Here is a 26976-nt window from a genome sequence, read left to right on the forward strand (position 1 = left end):
CTCGGATGCTGCCTGACCTGCTGTGCTGTTCCAGCACCACTCTAATCTCGACCCCAGTATTTATTGCCTGTCCCCAGTTGCCCCTGGAGAAGGCGGGGGTGAGCTGTCTTCCTAAACCACTGCAGTCCACCTGCTGTGTGTAGATCCGAGAGGGAAGGGAATTCCAGGATTGTGACCCAGCGACACTGAAGGAACGGTGATACAGGATGGGGAGTGGCTCAGAGGGGAACTTGAAGGTGGTGGTGTTCCCATGTATCTGCTGCCCTTGTCCTTCCAGGTGGAAGTGGTTGTGGGTTTGGAAGGTACTGCCTGCGGAACTTTGGTGCATCTTGTAGATGGTACACACTGCTGCTACTGAGCGCTGTTGGAGGGAGTAGATGTTTGTGGACGTGGTACCAATCAGGCGGGAGCTGCTTTGTCCTGGATGGTTTCGAGCTTCTTGAGTGTTGTTGGGGCTGCCCCTAACCAGGCAAGTGGGGGAGTTAATGCAGAGCTTGCTGTTTTATGAAACACAAAGCATTAGCAGGCAGCAGTCAAAGGTGCAGCATTATGTTCTTCTGGAGTTCTGAGAGAGAACTGGGTTTGAGGAAGGGATGGCTTTAGTAGAGCAGAGGATTAGATTACTTACAGTGTGGAAACAGGCCCTTCGGCCCACCAAGTGCACATCGACCCACCGAAGCGCAACCCACCCAGACCCATTCCCCTACATTTATTCCTTCACCTAACACTACAGGCAATTTAACTTGGCCAGTTCACCTAACCTGCACATCTTTGGACTGTGGGAAGAAACAGGAGCACCCGGAGGAAACCCACGCAGACACGGGGAGAATGTGCAAACTCCACACAGTCAGTCGCCTGAGGCGGGAATTGAACCCGGGTCTCTGGCGCTGTGAGGCAGCAGTGCTAACCACTGTGCCACCGTGCCACCCACTATGGTAGGACAGGGAGGAGAGTGGGGTTTTTTAGGTGACAGATAAAGATGGAAAGTTTGGAGGGTACGAGAAGTTTAGAGGAGTCTCAGAGTTACAGAAAGAAAGACTGTTGAAGGGCCAGAGTTGGAGATTGGACATGAGAGAGGGGAATCCACATTTTTCAACCAGCTAACTTGCAAGTGGAGAGGGTAGCATTGTGATAACGTCACTTGGCTCACATTCAGAGGCCCAATGCTGTGGGGTTCAAAACCCACCACAGCAACCGCTGTTCGAGAAATTCATTTGGTAAATGTGGACATGAAAGCTAGTCTCAGGGGCAATGACCACAGAAACACATCTGGCTCTCAAATCTGCCTTCCTTATCTTGTCTGTGACTTCCGACCTGCAGCAATGATGTTGACTCTGAACTGCCCCCTGCGGTGGGTCTAGTCAGCCACACAGTTCAAGGGCAGTTAGGGATGGCCAGCAAACAGTGAGATCCAGATCCGGGCATCAGTAAAGCATCAGTGAGGGGGAGGTAGCTGGTGTTTGTCTGTGTGCAGACTGTGCTCAGTTGTATTACTGTGTCTCCCCCAGGCCACTCTAAGCCTGCTCCTTGACCATCTAAGCCTGGTGGCTTCACTGCAGGACTTCAACAAGATGACATGTCAGAACTTGGCGGTTTGTTTTGGGCCTGTACTCCTAGGCCAGAAGCAGGAAGCCTCTCAGTGCGGCGGCCGCACTTCCTGTCAGGAGCTCGCCAGTGCCGTGGACTTCAAGATGCACATCGAGGTTCTGCACTACCTGCTGCAACTGTGGCCCAGTAAGTACACAGAGCCCTATCCTCGGAGCATGTATTCCCATTCTAGTTGGAGGGAGTTATTAACCCGATTGTGAACTGATTAGGCTGCCATACTCTCCGAGTGACTGCCTCGAGTTTAGCACATTCCACCTGGAGTTAGATGGTCTTACCTCAGAGCCCACGAGTGATGACCCAATGTTCAGAGCACTCAGTGTGGCCAGTGTCCGGGGATACAGACCCTTGAGCCTGATACGTACAGGGGGCTCCACAAGCCGATGCCATACCAGGGTCGGCATGTCTTGCCCATCCCTCATGGTGGTGAAGACTTGCCAGGCCCATTGCAGAAGGAGGTTAGTGCAAGACTGGAGGCACTGACCAGCACGGTGGCCCAGTGGTTAGCACTGCTGCCTCACAGCACCAGGGACATGGGTTCAATTCCAGCCTGGGGTGACTTTCTGTGTGGAGTTTGCACATTCTCCCCGTGTCTGCGTGGGTTTCCTCCGGGTGCTCCGGTTTCCTCCCACGGTCCAAAGATATGCAGGTTAGGTGAATTGGCCATGCTAAATTGCCCGTAGTGTTCAGGGATGTGTAGGTTCAGTGCATTAGTCAGGGGTAAATGTAGAGTAATAGGGTAGGGTAATGGATCTGGGTGGGTTACTCTTCGGAGGGTCAGTGTGGGCTTGTTGGGCTGAACGGCCTGTTTCCACACTGTAGGAGTCTATGGCGCTATTCTATGATAAGGAGTGCAATTTGTTTGAGGACTCGATGGGATTTAGAAGGATGGGAGGAATCTTAATTGAGACATACAGAATACGGAATGGCCCAGACAGAGTAGATTAGATCACTTACAGTGTGGAAATAGGCCCTTTGGCCCAACAAGTCCACACTGACCCTCCAAAGCGTAACCTACCCAGACCCATTCCCCTACATCTACACCTTACCTAACACTACGGACAATTTAGCACGGCCAATTCACCTGACCTGCACATTTTTGGAGTGTGGGAGAAAACCGGAGCACCTGGAGGAAACCCACACAGACACGGGGAGAACGTGCAAACTCCACACAGTCAGTCGCCTGAGGCAGGAATTGAACCCGGGTCTCTGGTGTTGTGAAGCAGCAGTGCCACCGTGTCGCCCACGGTTTTGGCGTTGAGAAGTTGTTTCCATTGGTTGGAGAGACTGGGACCTGAGGGCAGAGCCTTAAAATAATGAGAAGACCTTTTTCGAACGGAGATAAGGAGAAACATCTTCAGCCAGAGAGTGGTGAATCTATGGAATTAATTGCCACAGAAGGCTGTGGAGGCTGGGTCACTGAGTATATTTAAGACTGAGATGGATAGGTTCTTGAGGATCAAGGGTTACAGGGAGAAAGTGAGAGAATGGAGTTGAGAAATGTATCAGGTAAAAACAATGACTGCAGATGCTGGAAACCAGATTCTGGATCAGTGGTGCTGGAAGAGCACAGCAATTCAGGCAGCATCCGACGAGCAGCAAAATCGACGTTTCGGGCAAAAGCTCTTCATCAGGAATAAAGGCAGAGAGCCTGAAGCGTGGAGAGATAAGCTAAAGGAGGGTGGGGGTGGGGAGAAAGTAGCATGGAGTACAATCAGTGGGGGAGGGGATGAAGGTGATAGGTAAGGGAGGAAGGTGGAGTGGATAGGTGGAAAGGAAGATAGGCAGGTAGGACAAGTCATGGGGACAGTGCTGAGCTGGAAGTTTGGAACTAGGATGAGGTGGGGGAAGGGGAAATGGGGAAACTGTTGAAGTCCACATTGATGCCATGGGGTTGAAGTGTTCCGAGGCAGAAGATGGGGCATTCTTCCTCCAGGCGTCTGGCGGTGAGGGAGCGGCGGTGAAGGAGGCCCAGGACCTCCATGTCCTCGGCAGAGTGGGAGGAGGAGTTGAAATGTTGGGCCACAGGACGGTGTGGTTGATTGGTGCGGGTGTCCCAGAGATGTTCCCTAAAGCGCTCTGCTAGGTGTCCAGTCTCCCCAATGTAGAGGAGACCGCATCGGGAGCAACGGATACAATAAATGATATTAGTGGATGTGCAAGTAAAACTTTGATGGATGTGGAAGGCTCCTTTAGGGCCTTGGATAGAGGTGAGGGAGGAAGTCTGAGGGCCGAGGGGCGGGATGTGGACGAGATGCGTTGGAGGGCATCTTTAACCCCGTGTGAAGGGAAATTACGGTCTCTAAAGAAGGAGGCCATCTGGTGTGTTCTGTGGTGGAATTGCTCCTCCTGGGAGCAGATACGGCGGAAGCGGAGGAATTGGGAATACGGGATAGCATTTTTGCAGGAGGTAGGGTGGGAAGAGGTGTAATCCAGGTAGTTGTGGGAGTCGGTGGGTTTGTAAAAAATGTCAGTGTCAAGTCAGTCGTCACTAATGGAGATGGAGAGGTCCAGGAAGGGGAGGGAGGTGTCAGAGATGGTCCAGGTAAATTTAAGGTCAGGGTGGAATGTGTTGGTGAAGTTGATGAATTGCTCAACCTCCTCGCGGGAGCACGAGGTGGCGCCAATGCAGTCATCAATGTAGCGGAGGAAGAGATGGGGAGTGGTGCCGGTGTAATTACGGAAGATCAACTGTTCTACGTAGCCAACAAAGAGACAGGCATAGCTGGGGCCCATACATGTGCCCATGGCTACCCCTTTGGTCTGGAGGAAGTGGGAGGATTCGAAGGAGAAATTGTTAAGGGTGAGGATCAGTTCGGCCAAACGAATGAGAGTGTCGGTGGAAGGGTATTGTTGGGGACGTCTGGAGAGGAAAAAACGGAGGGCTTGGAGGCCCTGGTCATGGCGGATGGAGAAACATATCAGCCATAATTGAATGATGGAGCAGACTCGATGGGCTGAATGGCCTAATTTCTGCTCCTCTGTCTTAGGGTCTTATTCCTTCCCACAAAGGGTGTTTGGGCGTAGAGAGCACTTTTCCCGATCCCAGTGAACCCAGCTGGTTATTTCTTGATGATTTTCAAACCAAGTTTGAATTCTCGGTGAGGATTTCCATTCTATGGATTGGTGAGCGGTCTGGCGGAAGGAAGGTCCCAGGGCAGCTGTGGCTAAGGGGTATGGGGCGGGAGACTGGTCCCTAAGGGGGGGGGGGGTTGGCTGAATCCGTAAAGGGATGGTGGGCCATTGTGCGATTCTGCAAAGACTGCTAGAGAATACTGCTTTCCCAATACCTCCCACCCTCACCTAACCACCCCCACCCTCACCTAATCACCCCCACCCTCACCCTCACCTAACCATCCTCACCTAACCACCCCCACCCTCACCCTCACCTAACCACCCCCACCCTCACCTAACCACCCCCACCCTCACCCTCACCTAACCACCCCCACCCTCACCTAATCACCCCCACCCTCACCCTCACCTAACCATCCTCACCTAACCACCCCCACCCTCACCCTCACCTAACCACCCCCACCCTCACCTAACCACCCCCACCCTCACCCTCACCTAACCACCCCCACCCTCACCTAACCACCCCCACCCTCACCTAATCACCCCCACCCTCACCCTCACCTAACCATCCTCACCTAACCACCCCCACCCTCACCCTCACCTAACCACCCCCACCCTCACCTAACCACCCCCACCCTCACCCTCACCTAACCACCCCCACCCTCACCTAACCACCCCCACCCTCACCCTCACCTAACCAAACCCACCCTCACCCAACCACCTCCACCCTCACCCTCACCTAACCACCTCCCACACTCACCAAACCACCCTCACCTTCACCTAACCACCCCCACCCTCATCTAACCACCCTCACCTAACCACCCTCACCCTCACCTAACCACCCCCACACTTACCTAACCACCCTCACCCTCACCTAACCACCCTCACCTAACCACCCCCACACTCACCTAACCACCCCCACCCTCACCTAACCACCCTCACCTAACCACCCCCACACTCACCCTCACCTAACCACCCCCACCCTCAGCTAACCACCCCACCTTCACCTAACCACCCTCACCCTCACCTAACCACCCCCACACTCACCTAACCACCCTCACCCTCACCTAACCACCCTCACCTAACCACCCCCACACTCACCTAACCACCCCCACCCTCACCTAACCACCCTCACCTAACCACCCCCACACTCACCCTCACCTTACCACCCCCACACTCACCCTCACCTAACCACCCCGACCCTCATCTAACCACCCTCACCTAACCAACCTCACCCTCAGCTAACCACCCCACCCTCGCCTAACCACCCTCACTCTCACCTAACCACCCCCACACTCACCTAACCACCCTCACCCTCACCTAACCACCCCCACACTCACCTAGCTATCCCCACCCTCACCTAACCACCCTCACCTAACCACCCCCACACTCACCCTCACCTAACCATCTCCACCCCTTCCTGAAGAAGGGCTTATGCCCGAAACGTCGATTCTCCTGCTCCTTGGATGCTGCCTGACCTGCTGCGCTTTTCCAGCAACACATTTTCACCCTCACCCTCACCCAGCCACCTCCCACCCTCACCTAACTACCTCCCACCCTGCCCTAACCACCTCCCACCCTCACCTAACCACCCCCACCCTCCCCTAGCCATCCCCACCCTCACGCACCCACCTCCCACCCTCACCTAACCACCTCCCACCCTCCCATAACCACACCAACCCTCACCTAACCACCTCCCACCCTCACCCAACCACCTCCCACCCTCCCATAACCACCCCCACCCTCACCTAACCACCTCCCACCCTCACCCAACCACTTCCCACCCTCACCTAACCACCTCCCACCCTCCACTAGCCATCCCAACCCTCACCTAACCACCTCCCACCCTCCCCTAGCCATCCCCACCCTCACCCAACGACTTCCTACCCTCACCTAACCACCTCCCACCCTCCCCTAGCCATCCCCACCCTCACCTAACCACCTCCCACCCTCCTCTAGCCATCCCCACCCTCCCCTAACCACCTCCCACCCTCAGTTTCCTCCTTCTGTTATAGCGGAGAGCCTTCCTCAGTATCTAACCCCGTGTTGTCCCTGTCCTGGGAGTGTTTAATGGGGACAGTGTAGAGGGAGCTTTACTCTGTATTTAACCCTGTGCTGACCTGTCCTGGAAGTGTTTGATGGGGACAGTGTAGAGTGCGTTCTCTCTGTATCTAACCCCATACTGTGTGCTGGAAGTTTCTGGGGACAGTGTTGAGGTATTTTTATTTTCAGTTTAAAAGGTAGAGGAAGTTTTACTGTGTCTAAACCTGTGCTAAGAATGTGTTAATGTCAGTTTTAAAGAGTAGAGGAAGCTTTATACTGTATCAGGCCTCGTGCTGTCCCTGTTCTGGGAGTGTTTGATGGGGACAGTGTAGAGGGAGCTTTACTCTGTATCTAACCCCGTGCTGTACCTGTCCTAGGAGTGTTTGATGGGGACAGTGTAGAGTGCGTTCTCTCTGTATTTAACCCCATACTGTGTGCTGGAAGTGTCTGGGGACAGTGTTGAGGTATTTTTATTTTCAGTTTAAAAGGTAGAGGAGGTTTTACTGTGTCTAAACCTGTGCTAAGAGTGTGTTAATGTCAATTTTAAAGAGTAGAGGAAGCTTTATACTGTATCAGGCCTTGTGCTGTCCCTGCTCTGGGAGTGTTTGATGGGGACAGTGTAGAGGGAGCCTTCCTCTGTATCTAACCCTGTGCTGTTCCTGTCCTGGGAGTGTTTGATGGGGACAGTGTGGAGGGAGCTTTACTCTGTATCTAACCCCGTGCTGTACCTGTCCTAGGAGTGTTTGATGGGGACAGTGTAGAGGGAGCTTTACTCTGTATCTAACCCCGTGCTGTACCTGTCCTGGGAGTGTTTGATGGGGACAGTGTAGAGGAAGCTTTACTCTGTATCTAACCCCGTGCTGTCCCTGTCCTGGAAGTGTTTGTTGGCGTATCTCTCTGGCCCTGACACCGTCAATGTTGGGTCCAGTTCAAAGCATTAATCCGCTTTGCTGTAGAGGAACTTGAATTATTTTGTGTTCCTCTCTAAGATTGGTATTGATTTGTTTCTTTTCCCACGAGTGCGGAGTTGTAGCACCGCTGGGTAGTGGCTGTGCCTCTGAACCAGCCGCTGTCCTCCTGGATGGTGAATAAATATGACAGCCTGTGAAATCTTCCAAATGCAGGAGTTAAGAGCAGAGCAGGTTCCTGGTCTGGCAGACTGTGCAACAATCCAGTGGGTGTGTCTAGTCCAACTCTCAGAAAAGGGAGTGGGAACAGAGGCAGAGTGATTCCCATGTTGGAGATGGAGTGGATGAGGTGAAAAGTTTTGGGGATGCTAATAAAGGCAGAAGGAACAGTGGCTCAGTGGTTAGCGCTGCTGCCTCACAGTGCCAGGGACCTGGGTTCGATTCCAGCCTCGAGTGACTGTCTGTGTGGAGTTTGCACATTCTCCCCGTGTCTGCGTGGGTTTCCTCTGGGTGCTCTAGTTTCCTCCCACAGTCCAAAGATGTGCAGGTCAGGTGAATTGCTAAATTGCCTGTAGTGTTAGGTAACAGGGTTGGAGAATAGGTCTGGGTGAGTTACTCGTTGGTGGGTCAGTGTGGCCTTGTTGGGCCAAAGGGCCTTTTCCCACACTGTGGGCCATCTATGGTGCTATTCTCTGGCTCGATGGAATCAGATGCTATGCTAATGAAAGGAGCATAAGCAGCCAGCCTGCAGGGCAGAATGGCCTGGTTCTGAGCTGGTGGGAGCTTCTCTCTGATTTTGTGTTTTGTGTCTCGGCAGGTGACCGGACCAAAGTGAAATGGGACAGAGTGATGGAGCAGTCACAGGGCACCCATCGCCAGCAACCCAGCCCAACCCTGGTGCCTGACGAGGTGGTTTGTCGGAACCGGACAGGGCGAGTGGCCGGCTCATCTCGGAACCGCCATGCTGGGGACTGGAGTGGCTGCGGCAGGAGCTACCTTGGCCAGGCTGGGGAACGGGAACTGGGCAGGAGCTACCTTGGCCAGACCGGGGAATTGGACCAGGGCGGGGAGCCGAGCCAGGCCGGGGAGCGGGGCCAGGCCGGGGAATTGAGCCAGGCCGGGGAATGGAACCAGACCAGGGAGCGGGGCCAGGCCGGGGAATGGAACCAGGCCGGGGAGCGGGGCCAGGCCGGGGAATTGGGCCAGGCCGGGGAATTGGGCCAGGCCGGGGAATTGGGCCAGGCCGGGGAGCAGGGCCAGGCCGGGGAATTGGGCCAGGCCGGGGAATTGGGCCAGGCCGGGGAGCTGGGCCAGGCCGGGGAATTGGGCCAGGCCGGGGAGTGGGGCCAGACCGGGGAATTGGGCCAGGCCGGGGAATGGGGCCAGGCCGGGGAATGGGAGCGGGTCCAGGCCGGGGAATGGAACCAGACCAAGGAGCGGGGCCAGGCCGGGGAATGGGGCCAGGCCGGGGAGCGGGGCCAGGCCGGGGAATGGGGCCAGGCCGGGGAATGGGAGCGGGTCCAGGCCGGGGAATGGGAGCAGGCCGGGGAGCGGGGCCAGGCCGGGGAATGGGGCCAGGCCGGGGAGCGGGGCCAGGCCGGGGAGCGGGGCCAGGCCGGGGAGCGGGACCATGCTGGGGAATGGAATCAGGCCGTAAAACAGGAGCAGGGCAGGAGAACCGGGCACACGGAGGGGGAGGAGTGTGAGAATGGCAGGCGAGATGGCAGCTCCTACCCCAGCGAGGGCAGTGAGCTGGACCTGGAGTCATCCATCTTGGGCCGGCCGAAGGACTTTGACAGTCTGATCGCTGATATCGAGCGGGAGCTGGCCAAGAAAATCATCTTCCTGTAAAGGTTCGGGCCTGAGCTGTGGATGAGGTGGAGCCCAGGCTGTAACCAGCTGCTGCTGCCACAGGCTGTGCCAAGGGCCTGGCTGCTGCTGACCCGATAATGCCAATGAGTGCCAAGCACCACGCAAAGCTCTTCCGATATGCCGGGACACCAGGCCGGAGTGTGCAATCCTTCCCAGTCCCACCCCCACCCCCACCCCCTGTGCAATACATGGCTGAGAGGAGCATTACCCCACAAGGCCCGGCCTTATGTTTGGTGCCAGTTCATGGGAATTGGTTTGGTCCCATTAACGCACTGGGCCTCCCATTGGTGCTGTGCCCCCACGTACCACACCCAGGGAGGGGGGGGATACCAGGGAGGTGAAGGGGATGTGGGGATAATGGTGCGAAGGTTCAGCTGGGAACTGTCATTGCCATGGAATCTCAGGCTGGGAATGATTTTGAGGGATCAACCCCTGTGCCTCTCCCTCAGCTCTCCCTCGACATCGTCCTCTTCCCTCGGCTCCCTCTCTCTCTCTCTGTCTCTCTCTGTCCTCCCTCCTCTCCCCTTTCTCTCTCTCTGTTCCCTCTCTCTGTTCCCCCTCCTCCGTGCTCCCTCCTCTCCCCCTTTCTCTTTCTCTCTCTCCCTCTCTGTATCTCTCTCTCCCTCCATCCTCCCTCTTCTCCCCCTTTCTCTTTCTCTCTCCCTCTCTGTATCTCTCTCTCTCCCCTCCGTCTTCCCTGTTCCACCTCTACTCTTTAATGTTTCTGTCCTGAGTGCCCACCTCTTCCTGGGGCACTACCATGGCCTCCCTGTGCCATGAGCAACTCATTGAAAACCTCAGGGGCGGGCTACTGCCCTGTCTGAGCCTTGGGCAGTGTGAAACCAAGTGGGGTTCCTCTGGCCAAGTGACCTCCGACCTTACCCAGATCGGACTGGTTTGCATGTTCTGTTGCAGGTCCCTGTGACCAGACCCTCACAGAGCGGGGAATTCTGTCGCTGTGGTCTCCCAACCAGTCTGGAAACTGTTACCCTGGGTGTGTTTACTGGGCGTGGGGGGCGGTGGGGGGGTTGGATAGTGTAAATGAGATCCTGTTCTGTGAGCCGACCTTACATTGTGACCCCTTGATCCATAGTGCTATCCAGTTAGACGCTATTGACACCTACAGGATTCTGAGGGGAGCTGACTGGGTAGATGTGGGAAGGTTGTTCCCCCTTGGCAGGGGGAGTCGAGGATTAGAGGGAATCATCACAGAGTAAAGGGTCATCCATTTAAGACAGAAATGTGGAGCAATTTCTTCGGATCATCAAATCCTCATTTATGTCTATGCCAACCCTCCAAAGAACATCCCATCCAGACTCCCCCTGCCCTACATCCCTGTAACCCCTGCATTCCCCATGGCTCATCCACCTAACCTGCACATCCCTGCACACTATGGACAATATAGCATGGCCTGTCAGGTGGTGATATCTGTGGAATTCTCTACCACAGGGGGCTGCTGAGATTATTCAGTATTTTCAAGGGTGAGATGGAGAGACTTTTAATCAGGAAGGGAATCCGGGGCGGGGCGGGGAGGGGGGGTTGGTTTATGGGGATAGTAGGGGACAGTGGAATTGAAGATTGTCAGAGCAGCCATAGTCTGACTGAGTGGTGAAGCAGACTGAATGGGCTGAATGGTCTACTTCTGCTCCAACCTGTTCTGGTCTTATCATGCAGTATCACTCTGTCCACATCGCTCATTGTGCTGTTGACCTCTGTGCCAAGCTGTTGACCCCAGGAGGAGACAGCCCATGGTCCCTGCAACTTCTAAAGTTGTACCCCACTCCCGTCCAAATACGGCACTCTTGGGAATGGCAATTGGGCAAAGGGGAGACTGTCCTTTTGTTTATATACTAGACAGGACACCGCCCCCCCCCCCACCCCCCCCACCCCCGCCCCCCCCACCTCAACTCCCCTAAAGTAATGTCAGGGAAATCAGTGTCTTTATTAGCACAAGACCTCTTCAACTCCACCCCACCACCATATCCCATCATTCCGATACATCCACATCCCACACCTCCCAGGCCATTCTCCAATCAGACTCTACCCCCCCGTACCTAAAAGGTCACTCTTTGAAGCCGAGAATGCTGGAGAAACTCAGCAGGCCGGGCCACATCCACGCAGAGAGAAAGCAGAGTTAATGTTCCGGGTTCGACCACCCATCTTCAGAATTCTTCTTCATATCGGACCCGAAATGTTAACTCTGTTTCTCTCTCCCCAGGCATTGCCTGACCTGCTGAGTTTCTCCAACATTCTCTCTCTCTCTCTGTGTTTGTAGGATAATGGGCGGGTAAATACTCCTTCAGGGTGAACGGCAGAGCCAGGAGAGAGGTTTGTGGTGTTAAACCTGAGTAGTTCTGACAAACCCAGGAAAGAGCAGTTAGTTCACAGGGGGCCTCACAGGGCTGGGAGAGTGAGTGAGGGCTTCACTTTCAGATGGAAATCCTAGAGATCTTAACGCAGACAATCCAAGCGTTATTATCTGCTCTGTGCTGGATAGCGGTGTTTACTCCATTTACGGGACACACAGGGCATTATTGAATCTGATGCTGTAAGTGCATGTTGTTCCAGCTCTCTGTCCTGTCTCTCTCTCTCTCTCCTTACCCCTTTGTCTTCCCCTTAGTCCCTCTCCTACTCTATCTGTTTCTCTCAGGAGATCTTTCTCCCTTCCTCCCCCCACTCGCTGCACCTCCATCTCTCCTTTTCTGATTGAGCTGAGCCATCACTCCCCTTCCCGAATTCTCTCTGTCTTTCCCTCCCCTTCTGTCGCTCCCCTTCCCTCTCTCCCACTATGCTCCTCTCCCTTTTCTACCACTCCTTTCACTTTATCCCTCCCTCTTTCTTCTCCCTCTTTCATTCTCCATCCTCCTTTCTCTTTCTGTCTCTAACTGCTCCCTCCTTCTCTCTGTCTCTCTCTTCCCCCCTTCCCCTTTCTCTCCCTCCACAATCCCTCTCTCCCCTCTCCCTCCCTCTCTCCTTCTCTCCCTCCTCCCTCCCACACTCCTTCTCCCTTCCATTTCTCTCCCCACCCCTACACTCTCCCTCCTCCCTCTCTGGACATGGAGCTGATTGGATGCTATCAGAGATGGAGCTCAGGTTTAGACTGTGCTGGGCTTTTACGGCCAGTGGCTGGAGTATGCAGGCGGCTGAAGGGATGAGGGGCCCAGGGTGTGAGACGCACGGATTGGGGAGTGCCCGTGGTGGGGATTGCCCGCGGTGGGGAGTGCCCACGGTGAGAGGGTGCCTTTGTATGGGGACTGTCCAGGGTGGGGAGGTGTCCAGTGTTGGGGGTGTCCGGGGGGTGGGGGAGTGTCCGGGGGATGGGGAGTGTCGGGGGGATGGGGAGTGTCCAGGATGGGGAGTGTCAGGGAGGGTGTGGGGAGTGTCCGGGGTGTGGGGAGTGTCGGGGGGGTGTGGGGTGTGTCCGGGTTGTGGGGGTGTCTGGGGTGTGGTGGTGTCCGGGGCGGAGGGAGTGTCCGGGGGGTGGGTGTGCCCGGGGTGGAGGGAGTGTCAGGGGTGTGGGGAGTGTCGGGGGAGTGTGGGGTGTGTCCGGGGGGGTGTGGGGAGTGTCCGGGTTGTGGGGGTGTCTGGGGTGTGGTTGTGCCCGGGATGGGGTGAGTGTCCAGGGTGGGGTGAGTGGCCGGGGTGGAGGGAGTGTCTGGGGTGGAGGGAGTGTCCGGGAGGTGGAGAGACCGAGGTGGAGGGAGTGTCCGGGGTGGGGAGTGTCCGGGGTGGGGAGTGTCCGGGGTGGGGAGTGTCCGGGGTGGAGGGAGTGTCCGGGGTGGGGGGTGTCCGGGGTGGGGGGAGTGTCCGGGGTGGGGAGTGTCCGGGGTGGAGGGAGTGTCCGGGGTGGAGGGAGTGTCCGGGGTGGGGAGTGTCCGGGGTGGGGGGAGTGTCCGGGGTGGAGGGAGTGTCCGGGGTGGGGAGTGTCCGGGGTGGGGGGAGTGTCCGGGGTGGGGAGTGTCCGGGGTGGAGGGAGTGTCCGGGGTGGGGGGAGTGTCCGGGGTGGAGGGAGTGTCCGGGGTGGAGGGAGTGTCCGGGGTGGAGGGAGTGTCCGGGGTGGGGAGTGTCCGGGGTGGGGGGAGTGTCCGGGGTGGAGGGAGTGTCCGGGGTGGGGAGTGTCCGGGGTGGGGGGAGTGTCCGGGGTGGAGGGAGTGTCCGGGGTGGGGGGAGTGTCCGGGGTGGGGAGTGTCCGGGGTGGGGGGAGTGTCCGGGGTGGAGGGAGTGTCCGGGGTGGGGGGAGTGTCCGGGGTGCGGGGTGTCCGGGGTGCGGGGTGTCCGGGGTGGGGAGTGTCCGGGGTGGGGAGTGTCCGGGGTGGGGGGAGTGTCCGGGGTGGGGAGTGTCCGGGGTGGGGGGTGTCCGGGGTGGGGGGAGTGTCCGGGGTGGGGGGTGTCCGGGGTGGGGGGTGTCCGGGGTGGGGAGTGTCCGGGGTGGGGGGAGTGTCCGGGGTGGGGAGTGTCCGGGGTGGGGAGTGTCCGGGGTGGAGGGAGTGTCCGGGGTGGGGAGTGTCCGGGGTGGGGAGTGTCCGGGGTGGGGAGTGTCCGGGGTGGAGGGAGTGTCCGGGGTGGAGGGAGTGTCCGGGGTGGGGGGAGTGTCCGGGGTGGGGAGTGTCGGGGGTGGGGAGTGTCCGGGGTGGGGGGAGTGTCCGGGGTGGGGAGTGTCCGGGGTGGGGGGTGTCCGGGGTGGGGGGAGTGTCCGGGGTGGGGGGAGTGTCCGGGGTGGGGGGAGTGTCCGGGGTGGGGGGAGTGTCCGGGGTGGGGGGGGTGTCCGGGGTGGGGGGTGTCCGGGGTGGGGGGAGTGTCCGGGGTGGGGAGTGTCCGGGGTGGGGAGTGTCCGGGGTGGAGGGAGTGTCCGGGGTGGAGGGAGTGTCCGGGGGGTGGGGAGTGCCCGGGGTGGGGGGAGTGTCCGGGGTGTGGGGAGTGTCCGGGGTGTGGGTGTGCCCCGGCGTGTGGGTGTGCCCCGGGGTGTGGGTGTGCCCCGGGATGTGGGTGTTCCCCGGGGTGTGGGTGTGCCCCGGGGTGTGGGTGTGTCCCGGGGTGTGGGTGTGTCCCGCGGTGTGGGTGTGTCCCGGGGTGTGGGTGTGTCCGGGATGTGGGTGTGCCCCGGGGTGTGGGTGTGTCCGGGATGTGGGTGTGCCCCGGGGTGTGGGTGTGTCCCGGGATGTGGGTGTGTCCGGGATGTGGGTGTGCCCCTGGGTGTGGGTGTGCCCCGGGGTGTGGGTGTGTCCCGGGGTGTGGGTGTGTCCGGGCTGTGGGTGTGCCCCGGGGTGTGGGTGTGTCCCGGGGTGTGGGTGTGCCCCGGGGTGTGGGTGTGTCCGGGCTGTGGGTGTGTCCCGGAGTGTGGGTGTGACCCGGTGTGTGGGTGTGCCCCGGGGTGTGGGTGTGTCCGGGCTGTGGGTGTGACCCGGGCTGTGGGTGTGACCCGGGGTGTGGGTGTGTCCCGGGGTGTGGGTGTGCCCCGGGGTGTGGGTGTGACCCGGGGTGTGGGTCTGTCCCGGAGTGTGGGTGTGACCCGGGGTGTGGGTCTGTCCCGGAGTGTGGGTGTGACCCGGGGTGTGGGTGTGTCCCGGGGTGTGGGTGTGTCCCGGGGTGTGGGTGTGTCCGGGGTGTGGGTGTGTCCCGGGGTGTGGGTGTGTCCGGGGTGTGGGTGTGTCCGGGGTGTGGGTGTGCCCCGGGGTGTGGGTGTGTCCGGGGTGTGGGTGTGTCCGGGATGTGGGTGTGTCCCGGGATGTGGGTGTGTCCCGGGGTGTGAGTGTGCCCCGGGGTGTGGGTGTGCCCCGGGGTGTGGGTGTGCCCCGGGATGTGGGTGTGTCCGGGATGTGGGTGTGTCCCGGGATGTGGGTGTGTCCCGGGGTGTGGGTGTGCCCCGGGGTGTGGGTGTGCCCCGGGATGTGGGTGTGTCCGGGATGTGGGTGTGCTCCGGGTTTGGGTGTGTCCCGGGATGTGGGTGTGTCCCGGGGTGTGGGTGTGCTCCGGGGTGTGGGTGTGCCCCGGGGTGTGGGTGTGCCCCGGGATGTGGGTGTGTCCGGGATGTGGGTGTGCTCCGGGTTTGGGTGTGTCCCGGGATGTGGGTGTTCCCCGGGGTGTGGGTGTGACCCGGGGTGTGGGTGTGTCCGGGATGTGGGTGTGTCCGGGGTGTGGGTGTGTCCGGGATGTGGGTGTGTCCGGGGTGTGGGTGTGCCCAGGGGTGTGGGGGTGTCCGGGGTGTGGTGTGTCCCGGGGTGTGGGTGTGCCCCGGGGTGTGGGTGTGTCCCGGGATGTGGGTGTGCCCCGGGATGTGGGTGTGCCCCGGGTTTGGGTGTGTCCCGGGATGTGGGTGTGTCCCGGGGTGTGGGTGTGCTCCGGGGTGTGGGTGTGTCCCGGGGTGTGGGTGTGTCCGGGGGTTTGGGTGTGTCCGGGATGTGAGTGTGACCCGGGGTGTGGGTGTGTCCCGGGGTGTGGGTGTGCCCCGGGGTGTGGGTGTGCCCCGGGGTGTGGGTGTGCCCCGGGATGTGGGTGTGTCCGGGATGTGGGTGTGCCCCGGGATGTGGGTGTGACCCGGGGTGTGGGTGTGCCCCGGGGTGTGGGTGTGCCCCGGGGTGTGGGTGTGTCCCGGGGTGTGGGTGTGTCCGGGATGTGAGTGTGACCCGGGGTGTGGGTGTGTCCCGGGGTGTGGGTGTGCCCCGGGGTGTGGGTGTGCCCCGGGATGTGGGTGTGTCCGGGATGTGGGTGTGCCCCGGGATGTGGGTGTGACCCGGGGTGTGGGTGTGCCCCGGGGTGTGGGTGTGCCCCGGGGTGTGGGTGTGTCCCGGGGTGTGGGTGTGTCCCGGGGTGTGGGAGTGCCCCGGGGTGTGGGTGTGTCCCGGGGTGTGGGTGTGTCCGGAATGTGGGTGTGTCCCGGGGTGTGGGACTGTCCCGGGGTGTGGGTGTGTCCCGGGGTGTGGGTGTGTCCCGGGGTGTGGGTGTGTCCGGGCTGTGGGTGTGTCCGGGATGTGGGTGTGTCCCGGGGTGTGGGTGTGTCCCGGGGTGTGGGTGTGTCCGGGGTGTGGGTGTGCCCGGGGTGTGGGGGTGTCCGGGGTGTGGGTGTGTCCCGGGGTGTGGGTGTGACCCGGGGTGTGGGACTGTCCCGGGGTGTGGGTGTGTCCCGGGGTGGGGTGTGCCCCAGGGTGTGGGAGTGTCCGGGGTGTGGGGGTGTCCGGGTTGTGGGTGTGCCCGGGGTGGGGTGTGCCCGGGGTGGGGTGGGGTGGGGTGAGTGGGGTGTGGGGGTGTCCGGGGTGGGGAGGGAGTTGGGTCGTGGAAGTGCCCGAGGTGTGGGGGAAGTTGGCCCGGGATAGTCCCAATGAGCAGAGCCGAAGACGGTGCTGGCATCTTGCTGTTGGCACCAGGTCAGGAGGCCACCTGTGGGTCAATCATTACTGAAGATCCCAAATCATGTTGCTCCACGGGTTTTGGGAATTCTGAATCAGTGTTTTAGGGTTGGCATCAGAGACGATCCTATCCATTTAATTCAGTGTGCAATTACAATGCTTTTTTAAAAAAAAAGTTGACATGTCTTTTGAGATGAAATCTGATATGAATTGATAACTACAGAGAAAGTATTATCTATCTCTGCAGATTATAAAGATTTATGCCTCCATTTGACTCCAGTTTCGGAGATGATGTTGTGAGATGTCAGTATTAAAATACATGGGTGTGAGTCCACACAGAGTGCCCCTGTTTGAAATTCACACACATGGTTTAAGGTCAATTCAAAACAACCTTTTACAGGTTGACTATTTTTTACAAGAAAGAAGTTTATTTAAGTATTACATCGACAAAGTTGGCGAGTTCTGGATGTATATTTGTGATCTCTGAGCTAATTTGAGTGCCTTTTCTATGCTATAGTTTGACGACGTATTTATACTGCCTTCTTACCCACAGACTTGCTACAAAACCAAATGAGAGCACAACCACACAGCAGAGAGCTTGTTACTGTCAGAAGTAATGGACCCAACATTAACCAATACTTTGCTACTTAATAAATGGCATTGTTCCAATGATGGGATCATTTCTCTGTTCGAGTCTGTGAATCTCACTCTGCTGTATTAACTGCACAGATGCTAGACACCAAGCTGCAACAAAGATTAACCCTTGATGTTTAGCTGCCTCGCCATCTCTGAATCCTCCCCCATCAGTCTTCGAGGAGTGGCCACTGACCAGAACCTACATTACCATCACCCCATGTCATCATGACAAGAGCAGGTCAGAGCTAGGAACATTCTGGAACACCTACCCCCTTTCGAGATTATATCTCAGAATGAAGCCCTTCCTGGTGATGGGCTTATGCCCGGAACATCGATTCTCCTGCTCCTCGGATGCTGTCTGACCTGCTGTGCTTGTCCAGCACCAGACCTTTTGAGGGAGGAGATGGACAGATAAGGTGAATGACAGGGTGGGGGATTTCACGACTAGGGGCATATCAAGATGAAAGAAGAAAGATTTTTTAAAGACATTAAGAGCAACTTTTTTACATAGCGTGTGGTTTGTCTGTGGAATAAACATCCTGATGAAATGGTGGATGCAAGTACAGTTATCACATCTACAAGGCATTTTGAAAAGTTTTTGAAGGGATGTAGGCCAGGCAAGTGGGACGAGTTTAGTTTGGGATTTTAGTCAGCACAGACTGATTGGATTGAAGGGTCTGTTTCTGCGCTGTATGGCTCAATGACTACTTACACAGAATATGTTCAAGGTTGAGATAGTGAGATTAGATTCTCTACAGTGTGGAAACAGGCCCTTTGGCCCAACAAGTCCACACCGACCCTCTGAAGAGTAACCCACCCCAGACCCATTTCCCTCTGAATGATGCACCTACCCAATGGGCAGTTTAGCATAGCCAATTCACCTGACCCGCACATCTTTGGACTGTGGGAGGAAACCAGAGCACCCGGAGGAAACCCACGCAGACACGGGGAGAATGTGCAAACTCCACACAGTCACCCAAGGCAGAAATCAGAACCGGGTCCCTGGTGTTGTGAGGCAGCAGTGCTGACCACTGAGCCACTGTGCCACAAATATTAATCAGATTTTTAATCAGGAAGGGAATCAAGGGTTATGAGGCAAAGGCAGGAAAGTGCAGCTGAAGATTGTTAGATCAGCCATGGTCTCAATGAGAAGGAGATCAGCCCTGGTCTCAGTGAGTGGGGATCAGCCATGGCCTCAGTGAATGGGGGAATCAGCCATGATCTCAGTGAGTGGGGGATCAGCCATGATCTCAGTGAATAGGAGATCAGCCATGATCTCAGTGATTAGGGGATCAGCCATGATCTCAGTGATTAGGGGATCAGCCATGATCTCAGGGACTAGTAGATCAGCCATGATCTCAGCGAGTAGGGGATCAGCCATAGTCTCAGTGAGTAGGGTATTAGCCATGATTTCAGTGATTACGGGTTCAGCCATGATCTCAGCGAGTAGGGGATCAGCTGTAGTCTCAGTGAGTAGGAGATCAGCCATGATCTCAGTGAGTAGAAGATCAGCCATGATCTCAGTGATTGGGGATCAGCCATGATCTCAGTGATTGGGGATCAGCCATGATCTCAGTGAGTAGGGGATCAGCCATGATATCAGTGATTGGGGTTCAGCCATGATCTCAGTGAGTAGGGGATCAGCCATGATCTTAGTGAGTAGGGGATCAGACATGATCTCAGTGAGTAGGGGATCAGACATGATCTCAGTTAGTAGGAGATCAGCCATGATCTGAGTGAGGAGGAGATCAGCCATAATTTCAGTGAGGAGGGGATCAGCCATGATCTCTGCGTAGTTCAGCCATGATCTCAGTGAGAAGGGGAACAGCGCTGATCTCAGTGATTGGGGTCAGCCACGATCACAGTGAGTAGGGAATGAGCCACGGTCTTAGTGAGTAGAGTATCAGCCACGATCTCAGTGATTAGGGGATCAGCCACGGTGTCAGTGAGTGAGGGATCAGCCATGATCTCAGTGATTAGGGAATCAGCTATGATCTCAGTGATTAGGGGATCAGCCATGAACTCAGTGATTAGAGGATCAGACATGATCTCAGTGAGTAGGGGATCAGCCATGATCTCAATGCATTAGTGATCAGCCATCCTCTCAGTGAGTAGGGCATCAACAATGGTCTCAGTGAGTAGGACATCAGCCATAGTCTCAGTGAGTTGGAGCTCAGCCATGATCTCAGTGAGTAGGGACAGAGCCACAATCTCAGTGAGTAGGGGATCAGCCACAATCTCAGTGATTAGGGAATCAGCCATGGTCTCACCGAGTAGTGGATCAGCTATGGTCTCAGTGAGTAGGGGATCAGCCACAATCTCAGTGAGTAGGGGATCAGCCATGATCTCAGTGAGTAGGGGATCAGCCATGATCTCAGTGAGTAGGGGATCAGCCATGATCTCAGTGAGTAGGGAAACATCCATGATCTCAGTGAATAGGGGATCAGCCACAATCTCAGTGAATCGGGGATTAGCCACAGTCTCAGTGAGTAGGGTAAGAGCCACAATCTCAGTGAGTAGGGTATCAGCCATGATCTCAGTGAGTAGGATATCAGCCAGGATCTCAGTGACTAGGGGATTAGCCATGATCTCAGTGAGTTCGGGATCATCCATGGTCTCGGTGAGCAGGGAATCTGCAATGGTCTCAGTGAGTAGGAGATCAGTCATGATCTCAGTGATTAAGGGATCAGACATGATCCCAGTGAGTAGGGGATCAGCCACGATCTCAGTGAGTAGGATATCAGACATGCTCTCAGTGCGTAGGGAATAAGCCTGATCTCAGTGAGTAGGAAGTCAGCCACGATCTCAGTGAGTAGGAGATCAGCCATGATCTCAGTGAGTAGGGGATCAACCATGATATCAGTGAATAGGGGATCAGCCATGATATTAGTGAGTAGGGGATCAGCCACGATCTCAGTCAGTCGGGGATCATCCATGATCTCAGGGACTAGGGGATCATCCATGATTTCAGTGAGTAGGAGATCAGCCATGGTCTCAGTGATTGGGGATCAGCCATGATCTCAGCGAGTAGGAGATCAGCCATGATCTCAGCGAAAAGGGGATCAGCCATGATCTCAGTGAATAGGAATCAGCCATGATCTCAGTGAGTAGGGGATCAGCCATGATCTCAGTGAGTAGGGAAACAGCCATGATCTCAGTGAGTAGGAGATCAGCCATGGTCTCAGTGAGTAGGGGATCAGCCACAATCTCAGTGAGTAGGGGATCAGCCATGATCTCAGTGAGTAGGGGATCAGCCATGATCTCAGTGAGTAGGGAAACAGCCATGATCTCAGTGAGTAGGAGATCAGCCATGGTCTCAGTGAGTAGGGGATCAGCCACAATCTCAGTGAGTAGGGGATTAGCCATGATCTCAGTGAGTAGGGGATCAGCCACAATCTCAGTGAGTAGGGTATCAGCCATGATCTCAGTGAGTAGGATATCAGCCAGGATCTCAGTGAGTAGGATATCAGCCAGGATCTCAGTGACTAGGGGATTAGCCATGATCTCAGTGAGTTCGGGATCATCCATGGTCTCGGTGAGCAGGGAATCTGCAATGGTCTCAGTGAGTAGGAGATCAGTCATGATCTCAGTGATTAAGGGATCAGACATGATCCCAGTGAGTAGGGAATAAGCCTGATCTCAGTGAGTAGGAAGTCAGCCACGATCTCAGTGAGTAGGAGATCAGCCATGATCTCAGTAAGTAGGGGATCAACCATGATATCAGTGAATAGGGGATCAGCCATGGTCTCAGTGAGTAGGGGATCAGCCATGATCTCAGTCAGTCGGGGATCAGCCATGGTCTCAGTGAGTAGGGGATCAGCCATGATCTCAGTGATTAGGGGATCAGCCATGATCTCAGTGATTGGGTATCAGCTATGGTCTCAGTGAGTGGGAATCAGTCATGGTCTCAGTGAATGGGGGATCAGCCATGATCTGAGGGAGGAGGGAATAAGCCTGTTCTCAGTGAGTAGGAGATCAGCCATGATCTCAGTGATTGGGGATCAGCCATGGTCTCAGTGAGTGGGGGATCAGCCATGATCTGAGGGAGGAGGGGATCAGCCATGATCTCAGTGAGTAGGGAAACAGCCATGATCTCAGTGAATCGGGGATCAGCCACAGTCTCAGTGAGTAGGGTAAGAGCCACAATCTCAGTGAGTAGGGTATCAGCCACAATCTCAGTGAGTAGGATATCAGCCAGGATCTCAGTGAGGAGGATATCAGCCAGGATCTCAGTGACTAGGGGATTAGCCATGATCTCAGTGAGTTCGGGATCATCCATGGTCTCGGTGAGCAGGGAATCTGCAATGGTCTCAGTGAGTAGGAGATCAGTCATGATCTCAGTGATTAAGGGATCAGACATGATACCAGTGAGTTGGGGATCAGCCACGATCTCAGTGAGTAGGATATCAGACATGCTCTCAGTGAGTAGGGAATAAGCCTGATCTCAGTGAGTAGAAAGTCAGCCACGATCTCAGTGAATAGGGGATCAGCTATGATATCAGTGAGTAGGAGATCAGCCATGGTCTCAGTGAGTAGGGGATCAGCCATGATATCAGTGAGTAGGGGATCAGCCACGATCTCAGTCAGTCGGGGATCATCCATGATCTCAGGGACTAGGGGATCAGCCATGATCTCAGTGAGTAGGAGATCAGCCACGGTCTCAGTGATTGGGGATCAGCCATGATCTCAGCGAATAGGAGATCAGCCATGATCTCAGGGACTAGGGGATCAGCCATGATCTCAGTGAGTCGGGGATCTGCCATGATCTCAGTGATTGGGGATCAGCTATGGTCTCAGTGAGTGGGGATCAGCCATGATCTCAGTGATTGTGGATCAGCTATGGTCTCAGTGAGTGGGGATCAGTCATGGTCTCAGTGAATGGGGGATCAGCCATGATCTGAGGGAGTAGGGAATAAGCCATGATCTCAGTGAGTAGGAGATCAGCCATGATCTCAGTGAGTAGGGGATCAACCATGATATCAGTGAATAGGGGATCAGCCATGATATCAGTGAGTCGGAGATCAGCCATGGTCTCAGTGAGTCGGGGATCATCCATGATCTCAGGGACTAGGGGATCAGCCACGATTAGATTAGATTAGATTACATTATAGTGTAGAAACAGGCCCTTCGGCCCAACAAGTCCACACCGACCCGCCGAAGCGAAACCCACCCATACCCCTTACCTAACACTATGGGCAATTTAGCATGGCCAATTCACCTGACCCTGCACATCTTTTGGACTGTGGGAGGAAACCGGAGCACACGGAGGAAACCCACGGAGGAAAGACACGGGGAGAACGTGCAAACTCCACACAGTCAGTCGCCTGAGGCGGGAATTGAACCCGGTTCTCAGGCGCTGTGAGGCAGCAGTGCAAACCACTGTGCCACCGTGCCGCCCACAATCTCAGTGAGTAGGGGATTAGCCATGATCTCATTGAGTAGGAGATCAGCCATGGTCTCAGTGATTGGGGATCAGCCATGTTCTCAGCGAGTAGGAGATCAGCCATGATCTCAGCGAATAGGGGATCAGCCATGATCTCAGTGAATAGGAATCAGCCATGATCTCAGTGAGTAGGGGATCAGGCACGATCACAGTCAGTCGGGCATCATCCATGATCTTAGGGACTAGGGGATTAGCCATGATCTCAGTGAGTAGGAGATCAGCCATGGTCTCAGTGAGTAGGGAATCAGCCACGATCTCAGTGAGACTGAGATCAGACATGATCTCAGTGAGTAGGGGATCAGGCACGATCTCAGTCAGTCAGGAATCATCCATGATCTCAGGGACTAGGGGATTAGCCATGGCCTCAGTGAGTAGGGAATCAGCCACGATCTCAGTGAGTAGGAGATCAGACATGATCTCAGTGAGTAGGGGATCAGCCACAATCTCAGTGAGTAGGGGATTAGCCATGATCTCAGTGAGTGGGGGATCAGCCATGATCTCAGTGAGTAGGGAAACAGCCATGATCTCAGTGAATAGGGGATCAGCCACAATCTCAGTGAATCGGGGATCAGCCACAGTCTCTGTGAGTAGGGTAAGAGCCACAATCTCAGTGAGTAGGGTATCAGCCACAATCTCAGTGAGTAGGGTATCAGCCATGATCTCAGTGAGTAGGATATCAGCCAGGATCTCAGTGACTAGGGGATTAGCCATGATCTCAGTGAGTTCGGGATCATCCATGGTCTCGGTGAGCAGGGAATCTGCAATGGTCTCAGTGAGTAGGAGATCAGTCATGATCTCAGTGATTAAGGGATCAGACATGATCCCAGTGAGTTGGGGATCAGCCACGATCTCAGTGAGTAGGATATCAGACATGCTCTCAGTGAGTAGGGAATAAGCCTGATCTCAGTGAGTAGAAAGTCAGCCACGATCTCAGTGAGTAGGAGATCAGCCATGATATCAGTGAATAGGGGATCAGCCATGATATCAGTGAGTAGGAGATCAGCCATGGTCTCAGTGAGTAGGGGATCAGCCATGATATCAGTGAGTAGGGGATCAGCCACGATCTCAGTCAGTCGGGGATCATCCATGATCTCAGGGACTAGGGGATCAGCCATGATCTCAGTGAGTAGGAGATCAGCCACGGTCTCAGTGATTGGGGATCAGCCATGATCTCAGGGACTAGGGGATCAGCCATGATCTCAGTGAGTCGGGGATCTGCCATGATCTCAGTGATTGGGGATCAGCTATGGTCTCAGTGAGTGGGGATCAGCCACGATCTCAGTGATTGGGGATCAGCTATGGTCTCAGTGAGTGGGGATCAGTCATGGTCTCAGTGAATGGGGGATCAGCCATGATCTGAGGGAGTAGGGAATAAGCCTGTTCTCAGTGAGTAGGAGATCAGCCATGATCTCAGTGATTGGGGATCAGCCATGGTCTCAGTGAGTGGGGGATCAACCATGATCTCAGTGAATAGGAGATCAGCCATGATCTCAGTGATTAGGGGATCAGCCATGATCTCAGTGAGTAGGGGATCAGCCATGATCTCAGTGAGTAGGAGACCAGCCATGATCTCAGTGATTAGGGGTTCAGCCATGATCTCAGTGAGTAGGAGATCAGCCATGATCTCAGTGAGTAGGGGATCAGCCATGATCTCAGTGATTGGGGATCAGCCATGATCTCAGTGATTGGGGATCAGCCATGATCTCAGTGAGTAGGGGATCAGCCATGATATCAGTTATTGGGGTTCAGCTATGGTCTCAGTGAGTGGGGATCAGTCATGGTCTCAGTGACCGGGGGATCAGCCATGATCTGAGGGAGGAGGGAATAAGCCTGTTCTCAGTGAGTAGGAGATCAGCCATGATTTCAGTGATTGGGGATCAGCCATGGTCTCAGTGAGTGGGCGATCAGCCATGATCTCAGGGACTAGGAGATTAGCCATTATCTCAGCGAGTAGGGGATCAGCTATAGTCTCAGTGAGTAGGGGTTCAGCCATGATCTCAGTGAGTAGGGGATCAGCCACAATCTCAGTGATTAGGGGTTCAGCCATGATCTCAGTGAGTAGGGGATCAGCCAAGGTCTCAGTGAGTAGGATATCAGCCACGATCTCAGTGATTGGGGAACAGCCATGATCTCAGTGAGTAGGGGATCAGCCATGATCTCAGGGACTAGGAGATAAAGCCATGATCTCAGTGAGTAGGATATCAGCCACGATCTCAGTGATTGGGGAACAGCCATGATCTCAGTGAATAGGGGATCAGCCATGATCTCAGTGAATAGGGGATCAGCCATGGTCTCAAGTGAGTAGGAGATCAGCCATGATCTCAGTGATTGGGGTTCAGCCATGATCTCAGTGAATAGGAGATCAGCCATGATCTCAGTGAGTAGGGGATCAGCCATGATCTCAGTGAGGAGGAGATCAGCCATAGTCTCAGTGAGTAGGGCATCAGCCAAGATCTCAGTGATTAGGGCTTCAGCCACGATCTCAGTGAGAAGGGTATCAGCCATGATCTCAGTGAGTAGGAGATCAGCCATGGTCTCAGGGACTACGAGATCAAGCCATGATCTCAGTGAGTAGGATATCAGCCATGATCTCAGTGAGGAGGGGATCAGCCATGATCTCAGTGATTGGGGATCAGCCATGGTCTCAGTGAGTGGGGGATCAACCATGATCTCAGTGAATAGGAGATCAGCCATGATCTCAGTGATTAGGGGATCAGCCATGATCTCAGTGAGTAGGGGATCAGCCATGATCTCAGTGAGTAGGAGACCAGCCATGATCTCAGTGATTAGGGGTTCAGCCATGATCTCAGTGAGTAGGAGATCAGCCATGATCTCAGTGAGTAGGGGATCAGCCATGATCTCAGTGATTGGGGATCAGCCATGATCTCAGTGATTGGGGATCAGCCATGATCTCAGTGAGTAGGGGATCAGCCATGATATCAGTTATTGGGGTTCAGCTATGGTCTCAGTGAGTGGGGATCAGTCATGGTCTCAGTGACCGGGGGATCAGCCATGATCTGAGGGAGGAGGGAATAAGCCTGTTCTCAGTGAGTAGGAGATCAGCCATGATTTCAGTGATTGGGGATCAGCCATGGTCTCAGTGAGTGGGCGATCAGCCATGATCTCAGGGACTAGGAGATTAGCCATTATCTCAGCGAGTAGGGGATCAGCTATAGTCTCAGTGAGTAGGGGTTCAGCCATGATCTCAGTGAGTAGGGGATCAGCCACAATCTCAGTGATTAGGGGTTCAGCCATGATCTCAGTGAGTAGGGGATCAGCCAAGGTCTCAGTGAGTAGGATATCAGCCACGATCTCAGTGATTGGGGAACAGCCATGATCTCAGTGAGTAGGGGATCAGCCATGATCTCAGGGACTAGGAGATAAAGCCATGATCTCAGTGAGTAGGATATCAGCCACGATCTCAGTGATTGGGGAACAGCCATGATCTCAGTGAATAGGGGATCAGCCATGATCTCAGTGAATAGGGGATCAGCCATGGTCTCAAGTGAGTAGGAGATCAGCCATGATCTCAGTGATTGGGGTTCAGCCATGATCTCAGTGAATAGGAGATCAGCCATGATCTCAGTGAGTAGGGGATCAGCCATGATCTCAGTGAGGAGGAGATCAGCCATAGTCTCAGTGAGTAGGGCATCAGCCACGATCTCAGTGATTAGGGCTTCAGCCACGATCTCAGTGAGAAGGGTATCAGCCATGATCTCAGTGAGTAGGAGATCAGCCATGGTCTCAGGGACTACGAGATCAAGCCATGATCTCAGTGAGTAGGATATCAGCCATGATCTCAGTGAGGAGGGGATCAGCCATGATCTCAGTGATTGGGGATCAGCCATGATCTCAGTGAGGTGGAGATCATCCATGATTTCAGTGAGTAGGGGATCAGCCATGATCTCAGGGACTAGGAGATCAGCCATGGTCTCAGTGAGAAGGAGATCAGCCATGATCTCAGTGAGTAGGGGCTCACCCATGATCTTAGTGATTGGGGATCAGCTATGATCTCAGTGAGGAGGAGATCAGCCATGTTTTCAGTGAGGGGGGG

The 26976-nt window shown here is 55.5% G+C and overlaps 1 protein-coding gene across 1 annotated transcript in view; it reads left to right on the forward strand.

Annotated features, from left to right (window-relative positions):
- Nucleotides 1-9479, forward strand: part of LOC122544885 (rho GTPase-activating protein SYDE1-like) — a 347492-nt gene extending 338013 nt beyond the window's left edge. The window contains exons 8-9 of the mRNA XM_087983163.1: nt 1509-1734; nt 8446-9479. Of these exons, the coding sequence (XP_087839289.1) occupies nt 1509-1734; nt 8446-9479 (1260 nt within the window). The remainder of the gene's footprint in view (nt 1-1508; nt 1735-8445) is intronic.
- The last annotated feature ends 17497 nt before the right edge of the window (nt 9480-26976 follow it).

Source organism: Chiloscyllium plagiosum, unplaced genomic scaffold (assembly GCF_037043375.1).
Source record: "Chiloscyllium plagiosum isolate Xiang-an unplaced genomic scaffold, Cpla_swu_hap1 HiC_scaffold_45, whole genome shotgun sequence".
NCBI lineage: Eukaryota > Metazoa > Chordata > Chondrichthyes > Orectolobiformes > Hemiscylliidae > Chiloscyllium > Chiloscyllium plagiosum.